General features: G+C 33.7%; 5 protein-coding genes across 5 annotated transcripts; all 5 read right to left on the bottom strand.

The window, feature by feature from the left end:
• Window positions 1-3,027: 3,027 nt before the first annotated feature.
• LOC125196468 (monothiol glutaredoxin-S4-like) lies at window positions 3,028-3,576 on the bottom strand. The gene has a single exon (XM_048094994.1). It carries the CDS (start codon window positions 3,506-3,508, stop codon window positions 3,200-3,202), a length of 309 nt encoding a protein of 102 aa, XP_047950951.1. The 5' UTR covers window positions 3,509-3,576; the 3' UTR covers window positions 3,028-3,199.
• Window positions 3,577-5,779: 2,203 nt separating this feature from the next.
• On the bottom strand, window positions 5,780-6,403 carry LOC125196995 (monothiol glutaredoxin-S5-like). The gene has a single exon (XM_048095685.1). It carries the CDS (start codon window positions 6,328-6,330, stop codon window positions 6,022-6,024), a length of 309 nt encoding a protein of 102 aa, XP_047951642.1. The 5' UTR covers window positions 6,331-6,403; the 3' UTR covers window positions 5,780-6,021.
• Window positions 6,404-10,618: 4,215 nt separating this feature from the next.
• Window positions 10,619-11,173, bottom strand: LOC125196442 (monothiol glutaredoxin-S4-like). Its single transcript, XM_048094958.1, has one exon. It carries the CDS (start codon window positions 11,103-11,105, stop codon window positions 10,797-10,799), a length of 309 nt encoding a protein of 102 aa, XP_047950915.1. The 5' UTR covers window positions 11,106-11,173; the 3' UTR covers window positions 10,619-10,796.
• Window positions 11,174-11,941: 768 nt separating this feature from the next.
• Window positions 11,942-12,568, bottom strand: LOC125196953 (monothiol glutaredoxin-S5-like). The gene has a single exon (XM_048095620.1). It carries the CDS (start codon window positions 12,493-12,495, stop codon window positions 12,187-12,189), a length of 309 nt encoding a protein of 102 aa, XP_047951577.1. The 5' UTR covers window positions 12,496-12,568; the 3' UTR covers window positions 11,942-12,186.
• Window positions 12,569-20,959: 8,391 nt separating this feature from the next.
• On the bottom strand, window positions 20,960-21,503 carry LOC125196450 (monothiol glutaredoxin-S4-like). The gene has a single exon (XM_048094968.1). The coding sequence runs from the start codon at window positions 21,439-21,441 to the stop codon at window positions 21,133-21,135; it is 309 nt and encodes a 102-aa protein (XP_047950925.1). The 5' UTR covers window positions 21,442-21,503; the 3' UTR covers window positions 20,960-21,132.

Below are 21,503 nucleotides of genomic sequence, written 5' to 3' on the forward strand. Positions count from 1 at the left end.
ATGATAATATTCAAATTTTCGTGTGATAAGTTACTATTAAAACTTATTAAATAACGATAACTGTAATTTATACTTCATCGTCCAAAAAAAAAATATATGATTCTCTCTACGGAGCCTAACTTGGTCAAGCGGATTCAATGTCTTGAACAGTACTCCGTAGAGAGGAAATTGAAATCTAGTTATAATTATACGGAAATTTTGCTTAATACTAGAGTGATTTTTAAAAACATTAATTCTAATTACAAGGAGTATTTTTTTAAGCGAAAAGTTTGTTTGAGCGACACCAAACTAATACTCCATCCGTCCGCGAATAGGAGTCCCGGTTGAGTTGGGTGTGGGTTTTAAGAAAAGTTTGAGTGTAATAATTAAATGGTGTGATAGAGGAATGTGAGACCCATTTATATTATTATTTGCTTTATTCTTTGGAATAATGAAATCTAACATTAGGAGAGAGAGTGAGAAATTGCAATCAAAGTGGATTAAAATTAATTGCAACTTCTAAATTAAGAGAACAATGGGGACATTTTTTATACTCCCAAGGTAAAATGTCTAACCGGGACTCCTAATGGCGGACGGATGAAGATGGCCAACCGGGACTCCTATTCGCGGACGGAGGGAGTATTGTTTTCCTGAGAAATAATGTAATAGTAAAATTTATAAATATGGTTGTAATTGCAATATTATAATCTTCAGGGTAATTTCCAACAATAAAATCAAAATTAATGAAACTGCCTTCCAACTCATAGAAAATGACTGGAAAAATGTAATTAAGGAACATTTTAAGATGCCTCGTTGCACACAAATAGCATAACCCGGAAAAAAGATGTTTTTATTTTCAACAAAGATAATGGTAAGGCAAGTGGATAAGTAACTATATATATCCATCTATATCACTCTACTTTAGAGCATTCGCAGCGGTTGTTTTTTTTCCGTCCGTCCGTGCCGCTGAGCAGGCGGCGTCCGTCCGCCGCTGGAGCTCGTTCGTCCGTGCCGCTAAGCAGCCCTACATGGCACGTCCTGATTGGCCAACGGCTTAGCCGTTGGCAAATTCGAATTTTCTTTTTTAAAAAAAAAAATTCATAAATAATTCTAAATAATACCAAAAAATTAAAATTTTTTTTGGATTCGAAAAAATAGAGCCGTTTATGGACGTTTTTTTTTAGATTTTTATGATTTTTTCGTGAGGTCTCCCCCACGCCGAGGTGTGCATACGACGGTGAACGAGAGGATCGAAAGAAGAAACACAATGCGCGATACAAGAGCCCACACTGAGCTACAAAAAGATCTAATCAATCACATTTGAGCGAAATTCGGCAACGAGTAGTGCGTCTTTTTAATTTTATTGATTTTAATTATGTAATTTTTAATTTTTAGGATTTTAATTGTGTAATTTTTAATTTTTAGGATTTTAATTATGTAATTTTTAATTATTTTGTAATTTGTAATAGTATTTCGGGTATTTTTAATGCATTTTAATATTGTGGAAATGTTTTTATTTAAATTGAACAATAGAATGGTGGGACCCTTGAGCTTGTCCTTAGCTAAGAGCACGGATGTGGGTGTTGTGCTCTTAGCTAAGGACAAGGAGTAAAAGTGGGTCCGGGCCCACTTCCGTGCTCTTAGCTAAGAGCACGGATGGGAATGAGCTACTTGAGAAAGACTTAACATTTTTATGGAGATATATATACCTCACTCTTGATTTTCTTTAATTATTCTACCAAAATTATATCTTGTTCGAGAATTTGCTGAAATATACTCCCTCCGTCCCATTAGAAATGAAACGTTCACATGTGTTTTGAAAAAATAATAATAAATAGTTAGAGTGAAGAAAAAATAAAGTAAAAAAGAGAATAATATAAAAGGGACTCTCCTCTACATTATTCTCTCTCTTACTTTATTTTTTCACCACATTAGTTATTTATTATAATTTTTCTAAAATAAGTGCGCAAAAGCAAACGTTGCATATTTAATGGGACAGAGGGAATATGATTTTCTCTACCGAGATAAAAAAAAACAGATTAATTTCTGCCTTTTGAATATGGCCATGTTTTTTTGTCCTTTGCTTATCAACAAATACTCTACTCCTACTTGTGATATGTAGCCGGCATAAAATCTAATCGTCCCATACTAGGAAATTGAAAAATATAGTATAAATGAACGCAATAAAATATCTTGAGCATATATGAATATGAGCATTATTAGAAAATAAGTTAATTAATATAAAATCACAATGTCAGTTGGTAGAATTATTGTGATAATCTTGAGTCTTGACTACAACATGGACCAAATTTATGATAAAACCATTGTAGCTGGTGGATATATAAAACTACCTTGCTTAGGTTATCAAACCTACTTAATATGACGTGGTTTTGCCCAGTAATAAATTTGTTTACTATAAAATCAATTAATAGTTCAATTACAAAATAGTGAAAATTGATACTACTCCTATTATATAGCGGTATGCTTGGATCGAAACCTTTGGTGATTTCTAAATACAAAATTTATCAAGTACTACCAAATAACACAAAAATATTTTTCTCCAAATATCAACATATTTGTGGTTGCCAACTTAATTTTGTGGTGTGACCAAACATAAAACTCTCTCTTATACACACGCGCCTGTTATTATAAAATTGATGGTGATGACATCATAATCTCATCCAGATAAGAAAATAATTAAATCACAGTGCAAAGTCAATTAGGGGAATATATTCTAGTTTACCTTATTATAGAGTAAAATTTTATCCAGTTGCTTTAGATCTCCACGTTTTCTCCTGGACAGTCATCATTACTTTAACTTACTCTGTATAATATTAAGTCAAAACCATAAATTAGTACTTATACATTTAAACCAACTTTTTGTAGAACTAATTATTTTACATGATATATTCAACTTTTCCAAAAGCGTAACAATCGCTCTTCATAACACCACATCTAATTTTACTACTCAAAACTTATCAATCAGTGGATTTCTAGTAAAACTCAAATGTAAAAGAGCGAATTAAAGAAAAACAACAATATTAAAACTTAATTAACAACATTAATTAGCTTTACTAAAAACATTAACTCGGTACATATAATTAATGTCAGAGCTAGCAAACTCAAGAGCCCAAAAAAACCTCTCTCGCTCTCTAACTACTTACACAAAAATGCAAATACAAATTGCATTAATTGTTATTGTATAGTAGTAATAAAAAGTTCAAAGCCAGAGGGCCCCAGCCCTCTTGAGCATGGGCTTCAAGGATCTCTTGAGATGAAGGCTCATGATCTCATTGGCTCCACCAACAAACTCACCGCCTATGAACACTGCCGGCACGCTAGGGTTGCAGCCGAGCCGCGACAGCGCCTGCTCCACCTCTCTCCCCCGCGGGATCTCATCCAGCTCGTACACCGTCGGATTCACCCCAAAATCGGAGAAGAGAGACCTAATCGTGTGGCTCATGCAGCACGAGCTCTTGCTGAAGATCACCACCGGCTTCTCCGCCACCATTTTGCTCACTCTATCCATTTTAATTAATTACTCTTCGATTGAGATTTGATGATTGCAAGAAAGTTGGAGGAATTGATTTGTTTTGATGTTTGGTTGTGGGAAAATGGAGAATGCGTGGGGAGTATTTATAGGGTTTTGGAATGTTTGGGATTAATTATTGATAAGTAAGAATTTAATTTGGAGGGGGAATTGGGTTTGAGAGTGATTGATGTAGAAATGCACTGAATAAAAAAGTAAAAATCAAATATAAGAAAATACTCCTAAAAAAGAGATGCATATATTAGACGATAACGAATCTGTGCATATATACGGAAAGAATGAAGACGTGTCACTGGTACGGCTTTACTGGCGTATATATATGATGCTTTTATTATACTACTTTTCTTGAATATCTCTTTTTTATTTTATAAAAATAAATATTGTTTTTTTCGCAAAAATATTCTTTTTGATATGGGATGGGCTTAAGATTTCCATATCGAAAAAAGTCTATACCCACTATATGAATTATATGAATTCACTAAATTTTTAGCATACATAGCAAATCATTTGTGGAATAAAAGTTGCTGGCTTAGAAATTTTTTTATAATTTTGTCTAGTAAGAATGCTATGCATTGGCCAATTTGGTGAGTTTGCAGGTATGATAAATTTGGTAAAAATTTGACTGGATTCATATTTTGTGTATATCCGGATTACCAAGTCTAGTAAGCTTGATATGAATTATATTGATGTGTTATAAGTATAGAATTCGCCTAATTGTCGTCGGATTTTTTATAATAACCGTCACAAATTTTTAAAAATTTTTAGTTTACCCAATGTAGATTTTCTAGTTACGTACACCGTTGTTTCTTGGGTGATATGCATGCTTAAAATATCCAAAGTATAAGTTACTAATATTCATATTGCTTGTGTCGTCAATCATGATGGTTGGATTATAAACCCTACTAAAAAAAGATATAAATATAATAGGTTGAATTATAATCAATGAACTAGTTTCTAGCACCGAACACTGTCGAACCCTTCATTTTTAGCTGGTTTTAGTTCAATTTAAACATTTTAGTTCATCTATGCTGAACAAAATTAATTAGTGATCCAATGAAATTTGGATTGATTTTCTGCTATTAAATTAGCCCAATTTATTTGAAACTCTTTAAGAAATTAATTACTGTCACTTATCGTGAGTAATATTGATTACTGTCACTTATCGTGAGTAATATTGAGTAATATTGAGTAATATTAATTACTGTCACTTATCATCTTAATTATATATAATCCATGATCCCTTTAAATTTTATTTATCTCATGTTTAAAATATTCTATGTCCATTAATTAATCAAGCTTGCTTGCTAGCTCAGTTTAGTTAATTAACTTTTCATAAAAAAAAGGTAAAAGAGTTCTGAAATAAATTTCAATTAGTTAGCATATGCGCAATATAAACTTAATCAGAACATCTCTTAGGATATTACCAACTCTACATACCCCAGACACGATTAGTAAAGTAACAAGTCATTCTCAAATGTTGATTACCGCAACACAATATGACAAAAAATCCAGACATATCGACAAGTGAAAGTATCGTATGACAAACATTGTAAGCTCAATGTTACTTGTATATATGGATTAAAAATAAATAGTCATCGAGATGTGTACTTAGTTTAATCAGGCAAGGAGTACTTATCTCACAATGATCCGGTCGAAGTTATACCACACTACATTGTTATCAGACAGTAAGTAACTTCAGATCAACATTAACAATGGTTCGCTATAGATTTTCTACATCTGTCTAAGTTGAGAATATCAATTACTTATTTTTACTAGAGTATTGACTGAAAAATCTTATATAATCATGTGTCTACCTATTAGTCTATACTGTAAAAGAAGCACTAGTCTTTGTTCCATTATGAGTAATAAATAACAAACTATATGATTAATTAATCTATTTTCATAAAATTTCAAAATTAGAATTTACAATATACAACAATAACATGTTTTTGTTTTAGTATATACCCTAGCAGGGTGGCGGCAATTGGTTTGCCAAAAGCATTAATTTTGTTATAGTGCAAAATTGACCGATAAATTAATTTTCAGTATAGCAATAAACTTTGAGTTGTTCCACGTTAAAAAAATATTAATCAATTATTAATCTCTTTAGAATCATAAATGTACTTATGTTCATTATTAATCTTTCGTATATATATTCATAAACAACCCATGCATAGTGACGGAAGTTTTTTACTTTTGTAGTACAAGTATTTAATGGCAATATATGAACAAATTAATGGAGCAAGGAAATCAACAATTATTCAAACTATATATAGTTTCATAACTCATGGTGCAACTTCAATACAAAAAGGTTGAAGTATACACAAATTATTTATATAGGAGATTGGGAAGCATAAAAAGCTTCACACTCTCCCTACACCTCAATACTAACTATAGTATATATATATCCTAGTCGACTCATATACGACTATTATTAAGTATCCATAAAAACTAGTACTACATTTAACACCATTGTATCAATTAATTAATTATTAAACCCACAATGCACCTGCCCTTTTGAGCATGGGCTTCAATGACCTCTTGAGGTGGAGACTCATGATTTCATTGGCACCGCCAACAAATTCACCACCTATGAACACCGCTGGCAAGGCCTGGTTGCCCCCCAGCCGCATCAGTGCTTGCTCGATCTCTTGGCCCCACGACATCTCGTCCAGCTCGTATATTGTAGGGTTCACACCAAAATCATAGAAGAGGGACTTGATGGTGTGGCTCATGCAACACTCCGTCTTGCTAAATATCACGATGGGCTTCTCCGACACCATTTTGTTCACTCTCTCCATTGATATTGCAAATCAAATATTGATTCAATATATGTCACCTTCCAAAAATGTGTTGTGATTTGTATGTATAGGAAACTTTGTTTTGATGTGATGAATATGTGGAGCATGGGAGCATATATATATATAGGGGAAGGAAAGATTTGGGGTAGAATTGGAATATTTGCTTTCTCTCTCTTTTGTTGGAGAACATTGGATTGGAGGGGTTGAGAATTAATTTTTTTGATATGGGATATTTGATGATATCTTTTTTTGTGAGGGTCCAAAAATGAGAGTGATTGATGTGCCCTACTTCATAAATAAAATAAAGTAGCAAACGACGACGAATATTTGCATACGAAAGAACGTGTCCTTTGTACGGGTGACTTATACCACCATGCATGATTTAAATGTTAGTAGTACTTAATTTTTTAAGGATTAGGATATGTCTTATGATAGCCACAATTTACTAAAAAGATATTCCCATAAAATAATTAAAGTGGCAAGTTTCTATCAAATTGGGTGATGTAAGAATATTTCGCATTCTTGATTAGTCGATGTTATCTGATATTATTATTATCCATCAAATCTACATTATTCTAATCATACATTCATGATTTGACTTGTGCAATCTCGGAATAGAAGTGCAATTTATTCGACAATCGTAATTTCTTTATCTTATTTAGGTATAGTTGTCTTTGTGATTTTTTTTTAATCTAATCATATTTTTGAAATTAATGAATTTTAATTATAGAAAATATTTAGAGTGTATGTATATTGGGTGGTCCAATTGAATTGTGTGGTGTGTGTTTAGTGGATGCATCTAGCGAGCCGGAGAAAGAAATAAAAGTTGGATTTATCCAATTGGGACCTCTTACTTTTCTTTTTCTTCTTGCTCCAAAACATATATTCCACCCACACACAAGCAATGGTGAATAGAATATAATTCTTCTTGTGGAAATTAAACTACATTGTACTAATGTTGTTCAATTTATTAAGATCCCAATTCCATTTCTATATCTCATCTCATGTAATTAGCATTGCATTAAATGTGAATATATTGCTGATTGTAACCTATTAAATGGACTAGTATACAAATTAAACCTAATATATACGTATAAGAAAATTACATCCACTATATTTGGGTCCTTCCTTTTATTGGATATATAGTTTTTCATGATGGTTTATATTCACGTCATAATTGTTAACTACTCCATATAACACGATTTTTAAACCTTTTAATTCTATCCGGCAATCGTAGTTTGTGATGTGGTATTTGGTATGAATAATGAAATATTAAAATGATGTTAATTTTTTAATAATACGTTTAATGAATGTTCAAAAATCACATCGAATTTATGATTCAGTACCACGATTAGTGTTATTATTTAAGCGTTATTAAACCTAACAGATAGAATGTTGAGCTATTCTACTTTCTATACAAGATCGCCTTAATTAGTGCACGTGTTCCATTACAATTTGCAATTGATATTCTCAGTGTAATTAAGAACTTGAAAACTTCTCTCGATCATTAATTAGTTTTTGATCGCTTAACTTATAACTTATAACATAGTAAGTACGATAAAACTACAAAAGTATAAAATAATCTCTTAGCTAGTTGGGTGGTTAAATTATGTTAGCATTTTTAACATAATTATACTAACATGAAAATTCTCCTGAATTGAGAAATCAGGTTTATAATCTGTTAACACCTTTAAACACCTAATCCTAACAAAAATGACATATTTTTATTGAACTCAACACTCATTCATGTGGGCACTAAAAAATTGAGGCATTTTTTTTGTGAAGGTATATATAAAAAAAAAAGTAGCATTCAACTTTCGCAGCAGCTTTTCGTCACACATTCGAATCTATTAAAAAGAAGAAGAAAGAAAAGCCGACGTTTAGAATGTGTGTGTATGCTTGACAGCCGTCCAAGCTTGTATGTACGCCAAGTAATCGTCACACGAGATTCTGTATATCATGACCTTAACTATAGTAATGAAATAGTATAGAAGAGACAACAACACACTGAGGAATCGTCAAATGCTGGATTCTAGAGTATAACTTAAAGCTGCAAGAGCAAGTGTCCATGTGTGAATGGCCCTAAAATGCCCCAAAGGACAAGAGACATCTTACACAACACATCTGTGTGAAGCAGATGCCATTTATATGTACAACTTATATATGTATACATAATTAATACACGTGTGTGTATGTGTGTGTGTAGATTAGTGAATGTCAAACTTGTGTAGATTTAGAGACAAGTGCGGTTTTGAGAATCCCATACATGTACTCTCATTACTACCGTTTTAATTTGGCAAAACACATCTAGTGATCCCTAAATTTTGATTTTATCTGTTTCATTAGTTTCTCATACCATTTTTTATTTTAATAAACCCTTATACTTTTAGTTTTTTTTTTCAATGTCATTGTATTTTTATTTTTGTTTCATTAAATCCTTATTTAATGGATTTCATAAACTTTTCAATTATCTATAATATCAATATTAATAAACTGTAAATTTAATAAAAGTATTTTGTTAAAAAACACTTGAACTTGACTATTGAAAACTAGATGTATAAATAAAAATTATATATATCTGCAATATAAGAATTAAACTAAAGCGAAATTCATGAAATACAAGTTAAATAAATTAGACTTGGGTACAAGATAAACAAATTCTTGATTGGATTCTAATTAGAAGGAGTGTTTTGTTAATAGAAGTTTGTTCGGGCGACACCAAACAAACGTTGTTTTCCTGAGAAATAATGTAGTACTACTAATTAAAAGATATAAATATGGTTGTCATTGCAAATTTGCAATTAATATTATAATCTTCAGAGTAATTTCCAACAATAAAATCAAAATAAACTGAAACTGCCTTCAACTCATAGAAAATGACAGGAAAATGTAATTAAAGAACATTGTAAGATGCCTCGTCGCACACAGATAACATAACCTAGAAAAAGAGATGGTTTCTATTTTCAACGAAGATAATGGTATGCATGGCAAGTGAATAAGTAACTATATGTATCCATCTATATCACTCTACTTTATGCAACTTGAGAAAGACTTAACATTTGTATGGATGCATGTATATATCTCACTCTAGATTTTCTTTATTTATTCTACCAAAATTAAATCTTGTTTGAGAATTTGCTGAAATATATACTATGATTCTCTCTGTAGAGATCAAAAACAGATTATATTTCTGCCTTTTCAATGGTACTTGAAAGCATGGCCTATGATTTTTGTCCTTTCCTTATCTACAAAGACTACTTGTGATATGTAGCCGCCATAAAATCTAATTCCACAGTGGTAACCCTACCATTTAGGAAATTGAAAAATATATAAACGAACGCAATAAAATATCTTGAGCATATATGAATATGAGCATTAATAGAAAATAAGTTAGTTAATTATTATAAAAATCACAATGTCAGTTGGTAGAATTATTGTGATAATCTTGACTACAACATGGACTTAATTTATGATAAAAAAACCATTGTAACGCTGGTTACGGATATCTAAAACTACGCCTTGCTTAGGTTAATTAAACCTACTTAATATCACGTGTGTTTGCCCAATAATTTTATACTATAATATCAATTAATAGTTCAATTACAAATACAATAGTGAAAATTGATAGTACTAGTATGGAAGGCACATATAGCGGTAGCCGGTATACTTGGGTCGAAACGTTGGTGATTTCTAAATACAAAAATGATCAAATACTAGTACTAAATAACATACAATTATTTTTCTCCGTACAGAATTGTTCATGTCTACATAGTTGTGGTTGGCAACTTATTTTTATGGTGTGACCAAACATTCCATTACTCCGTTGTATTCCATATCTGTCATGCCACGTAAAACTAAAAACTGTGTCTTATACACACGCGCCTGTTATTATAAATAAATGGTGCTGACATCATAATCTCATCTTGATAAGAATATTATTAAATCGCAGTGCAAAGTCAGTTAGAGGCATATATTCTGGTTTACCTTATTAAGTACTATATAAAATTCTATCCAGTTGCTTTAGAGTTTAGATCACCACGTTTTCTCCCTGAGGTAAATACAAAATAAACATTTTTGTCACAGTCGTCATTATTTTAATTAACTCTAATATTAAGTCAAAACCATAAATTATAAATTAAATCAACTTTTCAGAACTAATTATTTTACATGATATATTCAACTTTTCCAAAAGCGTAACAATCGCTCTTTATAGTCAAATTAACTTCTCAACAGTGGATTTCTAGTAAAACTCAAATGTAAAAGAGCGAATTAAAGAAAAGCAACAATATTAAAACTTAATTAACAACATTAGCTTCACTAATAAAAACATTAACTCGGTACATATAATTAATGTCAGAGCTAGCAAACTCAAGAGCCCAAAAAAACCTCTCTCGCTCTCTAACTACTTACACAAAAATGCAAATACAAATTGCATTAATTGTTATTGTATAGTAGTAATAAAAAGTTCAAAGCCAGAGGGCCCCAGCCCTCTTGAGCATGGGCTTCAAGGATCTCTTGAGATGAAGGCTCATGATCTCATTGGCTCCACCAACAAACTCACCGCCTATGAACACTGCCGGCACGCTAGGGTTGCAGCCGAGCCGCGACAGCGCCTGCTCCACCTCTCTCCCCCGCGGGATCTCATCCAGCTCGTACACCGTCGGATTCACCCCAAAATCGGAGAAGAGAGACCTAATCGTGTGGCTCATGCAGCACGAGCTCTTGCTGAAGATCACCACCGGCTTCTCCGCCACCATTTTGCTCACTCTATCCATTTTAATTAATTACTCTTCGATTGAGATTTGATGATTGCAAGAAAGTTGGAGGAATTGATTTGTTTTGATGTTTGGTTGTGGGAAAATGGAGAATGCATGGGGAGTATTTATAGGGTAGGGTGCTACTAAGGACGTTTTGGAATGTTTGGAATTAATTATTGATAAGTAAGAATTTGATTTGGAGGGGAATTTGGATTGAGAGTGATTGATGTTGAGATGCACTGAATAAAAAAGTAAAAATCAAATAATAAGAAAATACTCCTAAAAAAGAGATGCATATATTAGACTATAACGAATCTCTGTAAGAAATACTATACTTAAGTATCCATAAAAACTAGTATTACATTTAATCAGGCAAGAAATACTTATCTCACAATTATGATCCGGTCGATGTTATACCACACTATATTGTTATCAGTCACTTCAGATCAAACTATATGATTAATTAATCTATTTTCATAAAATTTCAAAATTAGAATTTACAATATACAACAATAACATGTTTTTGTTTTCAGTATATACCCTAGCAGGGTGGCGGCAATTGGTTTGCCAAAAGTATTAATTTTGTTATAGTGCAAAATTGATGGGTTTAGGGTTTTGTTATAGTGCAAAATTGACCGATAAATTAATTTTCAGTATAGCAATAAAGATTGAGTTGTTCCACGTTAAAAAAATATTAATCAATTATTAATCTCTTTAGAATCATAAGTGTACTTATGTTCATTATTAATCTTTCGTATATATATTCATAACCGGGTATGCATAGTGACGGAAGTTTTTTACTTTTGTATATGTATTTAATGGCAATATATGAACAAATTAATGGAGCAAGGAAATCAACAATTATTCAAACTATATATAGTTTCATAACTCATAGTGCAACTTCAATACAAAAAGGTTGAAGTATACACAAATTATTTATATAGGAGATTTGGAAGCATAAAAAGCTTCACACTCTCCCTACACTTCTCTACTAACTATTGTATAAACTATATATCCTGGTCGACTCATACAAGACTATACTTTAGTATCCATAAAAACTAGTACTACATTTAACACCATGGTATCAATTAATTAATTATTAAACCCACAATGCACCTGCCCTTTTGAGCATGGGCTTCAATGACCTCTTGAGGTGGAGACTCATGATTTCATTGGCACCGCCAACAAATTCACCACCTATGAACACCGCTGGCAAGGCCTGGTTGCCCCCCAGCCGCATCAGTGCTTGCTCGATCTCTTGGCCCCACGACATCTCGTCCAGCTCGTATATTGTAGGGTTCACACCAAAATCATAGAAGAGGGACTTGATGGTGTGGCTCATGCAACACTCCGTCTTGCTAAATATCACGATGGGCTTCTCCGACACCATTTTGTTCACTCTCTCCATTGATATTGCAAATCAAATATTGATTCAATATATGTCACCTTCCAAAAATGTGTTGTGATTTGTATGTATAGGAAACTTTGTTTTGATGTGATGAATATGTGGAGCATGGGAGCATATATATATATAGGGGAAGGAAAGATTTGGGGTAGAATTGGAATATTTGCTTTCTCTCTCTTTTGTTGGAGAACATTGGATTGGAGGGGTTGAGAATTAAATTTTTTGATATGGGATATTTGATGATATCTTTTTTTGTGAGGGTCCTAAAATGAGAGTGATTGATGTGCCCTACTTCATAAATAAAATAAAGTAGCAAACGACGACGAATATTTGCATATGAAAGAACGTGTCCTTTGTACGGGTGACTTATACCACCATGCATGATTTAAATGTCACTTAATTTTTAAGGATTAGGATATGTATTATGATAGCCACAATTTACTCAAAAGATATTCCCATAAAATAATTAACGTGGAAAATTTCTATCACATTGGATGATGTAAGAATATTTTGCATTCTTGATTAGTCGATGTTATCTGATATTATTATCCATCAAATCTACTTTATTCTAAACGCACATGATTTGAGTTTTGCAATCTCGAAATAGAAGTGCAATTTATTCGACAAATCGTATTATTTTTTTATCTAATCATATAATTAAAATTAATGAATTTTAATTATAGAAAATATTAAGAGAGTATGTATATGTATATTGGGTGGTCCAATTGAATTGTGTGGTGTGTGTTTAGTGGATGCATCTAGTGAGCCGGAGAAATAAAGAAATAAAAGTTGGATTTATCCAATTGGGACCTCTTACTTTTCTTTTTCTTCTTGCTCCAAAACATATATTCCACCCACACACAAGCAATGGTGAATGAATATAATTCTTCTTGTGGAAATTAAACCACATTGTACTAATGTTGTTCAATTTGTTAAGATCCCAATTCCATTTCTATATCTCATCTCATGTGATTAGCATTGCATTATATGTGAATATATATATTGCTGATAGTAACCTATTAAATCGACTTTATTATATTCACGTCATAATGGTAAACTACTCCATATAACACAATTTTTAATATTATACGGCAATTGAAGTTTGTGATGTGGTATTTAGTGTGAATAATAGAAAATTAATATGATGTTAATTTTTAAATAATACGTTTGATTAATGAATGTTCAAAAATCACATCGAATTTATGATTCAGTATCATGATTAATGTTATTTTAAGCGTTATTAAACCTAACATATACTAGAATGTTGAGCTATTCTACCTACTATACAAGATCGCCTTAAATAGTGCATGTGTTCCATTACAATTTGCAATTGATATTCTCATATGTAATTAAGAACTTGAAAACTTCACTCGATCCGTCTTAATTAGTTTTTGTTCGCTTAACTAACAGAGTACGATAAAACTACAAAAATTACCTCTTAGTTGGCTGGTTAAAATCTTAGTCCCACAGCCACATTAGGGTTAGCAGTTTTAACATAATTTTAACATGAAAATTCTCCTGAATTGAGAAATTAGGTTTATAATCTGTTAACAACTTTAAACACCTAAACCTAACAAAAATGACATATTTGTATTGAACTCAACACTCATTCATGTGGGCACTAAAAAATTGAGGCATTTTTTGTGTGAAGGTATATATATATAAAAAAGCAGCATTCAACTTTTGCAGCAGCTTTTCGTCACATATTCGAATCTATTAAAAAGAATAAGAAAGAAAGAAGGAAAGAAAAGACGACGTTTAGAATGTGTGTGTATGCTTGACAGCCGTCCAAGCTTGTATGTACGCCAAGTAATCGTTACATGAGATTCTGATAGGAATTAGCCTATCGGAGGAATTATTTGAGTGAATTTGTAGAGAGAAAAAGAGAACAACTCTAGTTGAGGTTCTAGGGGAAGAGAGAACGAGATTAATAATTTAATTCTTCATTCTGTTTGATAATAATAAAAGACTCCACACATATTTATAATATGTGTGGTACAAAAAGATCTCTATAAACTAGGAAAACAAATCAAAAGCAAATCAAATCCTAACCACTATGGAAAGTAAATAAAATCATAATAACTAAATAATACTAAAACATAAATAAACTAAATACATATACGGAGAGAATATCAGCTCCCTTCCGGAATAAAATAGAATATTAGGTCCCTATCAACTCTCCCACCGTTGAAAACCACCTTGCCCTCAAGGTGGAAGTCAGAAAAATAATCTTCCATCTCGTTGTCGCTGTCTTTGTTTGGATCTTCGTTTGCAAACAAAATTGTAGCGTTTGGAACCGCAACGAGTGATGGACAAACAATCTTTGGATATGAGATCTCTTCCGCGACTTCAGTGACATAACCAATGATGACAATAGTGATTTTTTGGCTATGGGATTTTGGAGGAAATTTGGTTTCCACCAAAGTCATTGCCTCATCCAGCACTTGAGGCGATTCGTCATCGTCTTGTTCCATCTCTTCAATGACAGGATCAGACTTGACATTTGTTGTTGACTCATCGTCGTTTTTTGCAACAGACTCGACGATAGAATCAGATGTGGCCTCCTTTTTAGCCATGGCCTCTTTCTTTGCTAAATATGCAACTGCCTCCATTATTTTGTTGAGAAGTTTATTCGTCTCGGCGAAGTAAATGGCATCCTCATCAAAATTATGATAAACATCATCCAAAAATTCTTGCCATGAGCACTTAGGATTCGAGCGTCGATACTCGTGGAGCCAAACGGATGCTGGATGGTCAAAAAATAACCTCACAAAAAATAGACGATCAGTATCAGAAAATAAATAATAGTCAAAATACTCCTAAATATCCAAAATCCATCTCACGGGGTTAACACCAGAAAACCGAGGAGGAGAGTCTGGAGGAGAGTTTGACAACAAGACGGACATGGTGGTAGAAATCAATAGGAGGATGAGAACTCAATGAAAGCACCAATTTGATAGGAATTAGCCTATCGGAGGAATTATTTGAGTGAATTTGTAGAGAGAAAAAGAGAACAACCCTAGTTGAGGTTCTAGGGGAAGAGAGAACGAGATTAATAATTTAATTCTTCATTCTGCTTGATAATAATAAAAGACTCCACACATATTTATAATATGTGTGGTACAAAAAGATCTCTATAAACTAGGAAAACAAATCAAAAGCAAATCAAATCCTAACCACTATGGAAAGTAAATAAAATCATAATAACTAAATAATACTAAAACATAAATAAACTAAATACATATACGGAGAGAATATCAGCTCCCTTCCGGAATAAAATAGAATATTAGGTCCCTATCAACTTTGATAGGGTTTAAGTTCCCTATCGAGAGGTTTGTAGAGCACACGAAGATTTAACGGAGCAAAAGAGATAATCCCTAGTTGAAGTTCTAGGGTTTTGGAACAAGAATGAGAAAAGAAGTATTTTATTTCTTAATTCTCAATGGAGCAAAATACTATAGAATTCTATTATTTATAGAATTCTAAATCCTAAACCTATCTTGCTAATCAAGCAAGATAATTAAAATAAAAGATTACAGAATATATGCAAAATAACTAAAGATAAATAACTAAAATAAGAGATATGCTAAAATAAAGAAAGGAATATTGAGGAAGATCTTTAGCGAGATTTGCTAGATCGAGGGCCCTATCAACTCTCCCACCGTTGAAAACCACCTTGCCCTCAAGGTGGAAGGCAAAATAAGAACAACCAAACTCGTATCCTGCCTTCGTAGATTCAATGTAGCAGGAGAAGATCTTTCTTTCCTTCAAAATTTGCAGTACCCGGTCCACATTAGTGTCTTCAAGACAGCCAATAACAGACACACTTTCCAAAGCATTTCTCCCAATTAGATCACACGCAGGATGTAGATTAAATGAGTTCCAATGGTTGTTCTCAAAGGATTCTCTCGCCATTCGAACTCTTGACGGATCAGTTGCCGGACCTTGCATTAGTCTGCAATTTCTACCCTAGAACTCTTCTCTACTATCTTCTGTCAACTCCAGGAAACTAGTAGAATAAAAAACAATATGATTACCAACAAGGCTTAGAGAAGTGATAACCTTTTTGTTCTCTACACGTACAAGAGTGGTGGCCAAATCAACAGCCATTCTCATCTCCGTTCCTACTTTATCATCTGTGGTCTCCGGTGAATAATCATCTTCATTGCCTACGTTGCCGGGTTCGAGATCTTGAGTGATGGAGAACTGCTTCTTCTCTGTATGCCCCTTAAAAGAGGGGCGAGACCATCTCTTTTGAGGCCTAACCGGCAGCTTGCTGATCTGCTGCGCGGGGATTCGCATTCCTGCATGGAAATGGTGCCGAACAGCCGGTAGGTTGTCATAGAATGTACGACGGGCTGGGGCACTGCAGAAATGGTGGTAAGCAGAGTTGTGGTTGAAAGGCCGGTTGGCGTGCTCACTGAAAATCCTTGCTCGAGGTAATATTGAAACATCGACCACCTCCTCCAGAGTTAATTCCTGTGTCAAGCTATGACAAATTATCACTAAGAAATTGGATGACGCCGGATTACGACTATCATTAGGCACAAAAGCTCCCGGATCAAATATAAGAACGCCGTTGTTTGCACCAAACTGAAGGGTGCTCGGCTCCATTTGGCATCTCCACAAAAGGACGCCTTCATATCATCACTATAAGATAGTGTGGGAGTTGCTCCATCTATGTAAATTCTGGCATCACTTCCATGGGAGACAACGTTTACAAGTTTCGATGCAACAGAAAGAACAACTACATCATCGGGAATCTTGCTCGGTGGTATAGTGCGAGCATCACCATATCGATCAAGAAGTCCTGTTGCATCTCCGAAATCACCTTGTATATCTCCTGACAAAACACGCAATTTACCATTAATCACATTGCAATTTTGGGGTTGCAACTCAGTATTGATGCCCAAAAATTCCAATACAGAGTATGACTTTGATCTATCTGTGCAAAGGAATGAATTGAGCTCATTTAACTCCTTAATTTCAAAAGATCCAGTTGGTTGCTCAGATTCAAATGGAACAAGGGCAGCCACATCCTCTTTCAACATAGCTGCAGATTCCTCAAAAATCATAGAAGCAGCTAGTCCATTAGACATAGCCACCTCCATAAAATTCTCACGGCCCTCCGAGTTCTCAACAGGAGTGGCGCCATGAAGATGCTTGTTGCACATCGGAAGCACGCGTGCATCCTCTAATTTTCCATCCAAAGTATTGCAATCATCGGATACCCCGTCTCCAGTCTCTGTGGGCTTAACGACGTCCAACACCTCATTGGGAATGCCAGCACACAATGAACTGCCACCTAATCGCTCTTCGTCGTCTACTTCCGGAGCAAAATGGTAACGAACTGCCACCAAGAAATCCTCCCACGAACCCTTCATGTCAGACTTTTGATAATTATGAAACCAATCCAACGCCGGTTGTTCAATAATGTTTTCAACCACGGCCAAGCGAACCGATTCATCAGTGACAAAATAATTGAAATAGTCTTGAATACCAAAAATCCAACCTAAGGGGTCATCCCCGTTGAAGAGAGGTGCTTCAATTCGAACACGGGTGGGGACAAATTCTCCAATGGTGCGTGACGGCGGAGGTCTCCAAGTCCGAGTTGATGAAGCAACCTTTGGCTGCGGCGGTTGGACTGATGAGTTGCTGCTGCTAGAGGGAAATGCGCGAAGTTGACGGTTCACATCGGGTGGCCGAGTATGCCACGTCGAAAGTTGAGGCGAGCACGCGTCGAGGCTGATCGGCGCTTCCTCGGTCAGCGAGTGCTGCCCAAACTTTGCTAAAAATTTGCCGTGAGCATTGAGTTGCTGCTGTAATTCCACGAGCAAATCCTTGACATCCTGGAGTGCATGCTGTTGTGATTCCTCGAGAAGAGGCATGGTATGTAGAGAAAATCCTAGGTGCATTGAGTTTTTGACAGATTGGAGAAAGATTTTTGTGAACTGGCGTGAGTCGAGGTATTTTGAGAGATCAATTTTGATGGAGGAAGAGTAATCAATGGAAAGCACCAATTGATAGGGTTTAAGTTCCCTATCGAGAGGTTTGTAGAGCACACGAAGATTTAACGGAGCAAAAGAGATAATCCCTAGTTGAAGTTCTAGGGTTTTGGAACAAGAATGAGAAAAAAAGTATTTTATTTCTTAATTCTCAATGGAGCAAAATACTATAGAATTCTATTATTTATAAAATTCTAAATCCTAAACCTATCTTGCTAATCAAGCAAGATAATTAAAATAAAAGATTACAAAATATATGCAAAATAACTAAAGATAAATAACTAAAATAAGAGATATGCTAAAATAAAGAAAGGAATATTGAGGAAGATCTTTAGAGAGATTTGCTAGATCGAGGGCCCTATCATATTCTCTATATCATGACCGTAATGAAGTAGTATAGAAGAGACAACAACACACTGAGGAATCGTCAAATGCTGGATTCTAGAGTATAACTTAAAGCTGCAAGAGCAAGTGTCCATATGTAAGTGGCCCTAAAATGCCCCAAAGGACAAGAGACATCTTACATAACACATCTGTGTGAAGCAGATGCCATTTATATGTACAACTTATATATGTATACATAATTAATACACGTGTGTGTGTAAATTAGTGAATGTCAAACTTGTGTAGGTTTAGAGACAAGTGCAGTTTTGAGCATCCCATATATGTACTCTCAATATCATTGCATTTTTATTTTTGTTTCATTAAATCATTATTTAATGGATTTCTTTAACTTTTCTATTATCTAAATAATATCAATATTAATAAACTTTAAATTTAATAAAAAGTATTTTGTTAAAAAAACACTTGAACTTGACTATTGAAAACTAGCTAGAGGTATAAATAAAAATTATATCTGCAATATAAGAATTAAACTAATTAAAGCAAGATTCATGAAATACACGTTAATTAAAATTAGACTTGGGCACAACTCACAAGATAAACAAATTCTTGATGGGATTCTAATTACAAGGAGTTTTTTTAATTAAAGTTTGTTCATGCAAGCGACACCAAACAAACGTTGTTTTCCTGAGATGTAAATATGGTTGTAATTGCAATATTATAATCTTCGGAGTAATTTCCAACAATAAAATCAAAATAAACTGAAACTGCCTTCCAACTCATAGAAAATGACAGGAAAATGTAATTAAGGAACATTTTAAGATGCCTCGTCGCACACAAATAGCATAACCTGGAAAAAAGATGGTTTTTATTTTCAACAAAGATAATGGTATGCATGGCAAGTGGATAAGTAACTATATATGTATCCATCTACATATATCACTCTACTTTATTCTACTTGAGAAAGACTTAACATTTTAATGGATCTATATATATACTCACTCTAGATTTTCTTTAATTATTCTACCCAAATTATATCTTGTTCGAGAATTTGCTGAAATATATGATTCTCTCTATTGAGATCAAAAACAGATTATTTTTCTGCCTTTTCAATGGTACTTGAAAGCATGGCCTATGCTTTTTGTCCTTTGCTTATCTACAAATACTACTTGGGATATATATTTAGCCGCCATAAAATCTAATCCCACACTAGGAAATTGAAAAATACTTAATATCTCGAGCATATATGAAAATGAGCATTAATTATTAGAAAATAAGTTAAATATTATTATAAAAATCACAATTCAGTTGGTAGAATTATTGTGATAAATCTTGACTACAACATGGACCAAATTTATGATAACGCTGGTGACGGATATCTAAAACTACCTTGCTAGGTTAATTAAACCTACTTAATATGACGTGGTTTTGCCAAATAATAAATTTGGTTTATACTCAAAAATCAATTAATAGTTAAATTACAAATATAATAGTGAAAATTGATACTACTCCTATTATGGTATATAGCGGTATACTTGGATCAAAAAACCGTTGGTGATTTCTAAATACAAAATTTATCAAATATATACTACTCCGAACAAAATTGTTCATGTCAACATATTTGAGGTTGCCAACTTAATTTTGTGGTGTGACCAAACATTCCATTACTCTCGTATTCCATATCTCTTATACCACGCGCCTGTTATTATAAAATTGATGGTGATGTCATCATATTCTCATCTAGATAAGAATATATATAATATTAAATCACAGTGCAAAGTCAATTAGGGGCATATATTCTAGTCTGGGGCAGTCTAGTCTAGTTTACCTTACTATATCAAATTTTATCCAGTTGCTTTAGATCACCACGTTTTCTCCTGGACAGTCAACATAATTTTAATTGACTCTATATAGTAATATTAAGTCAAAACCATAAATTAGTACATTAAACCAACTTTTTGCAGAACTAATTATTCTACTATATTTCCAAAAGCGTAACAATCGCTCTTCATAGCACCACATCCAATTTTTGAACTCAAAACGTATCAATCAAACTTCTCATCAGTGGATTTCTAGTAAAACTCAAATGTAAAAGAGCGAATTAAAGAAAAGCAGCAATATTAAAACTTAAACAACAACATTAGCTTTACTAAAAATTAACTCGGTACATATAATTAATGTCAGAGCTAGCAAACTCAAGAGCCCAAAAAAACCTCTCATGCTCTCTAACTACTCTCACAAAAATGCAAATACAAATTGCATTAATTGTTATTGTATAGTAGTAATAAAAAGTTCAAAGCCAGAGGGCCCCAGCCCTCTTGAGCATGGGCTTCAAGGATCTCTTGAGATGAAGGCTCATGATCTCATTGGCTCCACCAACAAACTCACCGCCTATGAACACTGCCGGCACGCTAGGGTTGCAGCCGAGCCGCGACAGCGCCTGCTCCACCTCTCTCCCCCGCGGGATCTCATCCAGCTCGTACACCGTCGGATTCACCCCAAAATCGGAGAAGAGAGACCTAATCGTGTGGCTCATGCAGCACGAGCTCTTGCTGAAGATCACCACCGGCTTCTCCGCCACCATTTTGCTCACTCTATCCATTTTAATTAATTACTCTTCGATTGAGATTTGATGATTCCAAGAAAGTTGGAGGAATTGATTTG

This window comes from Salvia hispanica, chromosome 6, assembly GCF_023119035.1.
Source record: "Salvia hispanica cultivar TCC Black 2014 chromosome 6, UniMelb_Shisp_WGS_1.0, whole genome shotgun sequence".
Lineage (NCBI taxonomy): Eukaryota > Viridiplantae > Streptophyta > Magnoliopsida > Lamiales > Lamiaceae > Salvia > Salvia hispanica.

What these genes read in the sequence shown, in the direction of transcription:
- LOC125196468 (XM_048094994.1), bottom strand. Translation starts at nt 3,508, where the DNA reads ATGGATAGAGTGAGCAAAATGGTGGCGGAGAAGCCGGTGGTGATCTTC.
- LOC125196995 (XM_048095685.1), bottom strand. Translation starts at nt 6,330, where the DNA reads ATGGAGAGAGTGAACAAAATGGTGTCGGAGAAGCCCATCGTGATATTT.
- LOC125196442 (XM_048094958.1), bottom strand. Translation starts at nt 11,105, where the DNA reads ATGGATAGAGTGAGCAAAATGGTGGCGGAGAAGCCGGTGGTGATCTTC.
- LOC125196953 (XM_048095620.1), bottom strand. Translation starts at nt 12,495, where the DNA reads ATGGAGAGAGTGAACAAAATGGTGTCGGAGAAGCCCATCGTGATATTT.
- LOC125196450 (XM_048094968.1), bottom strand. Translation starts at nt 21,441, where the DNA reads ATGGATAGAGTGAGCAAAATGGTGGCGGAGAAGCCGGTGGTGATCTTC.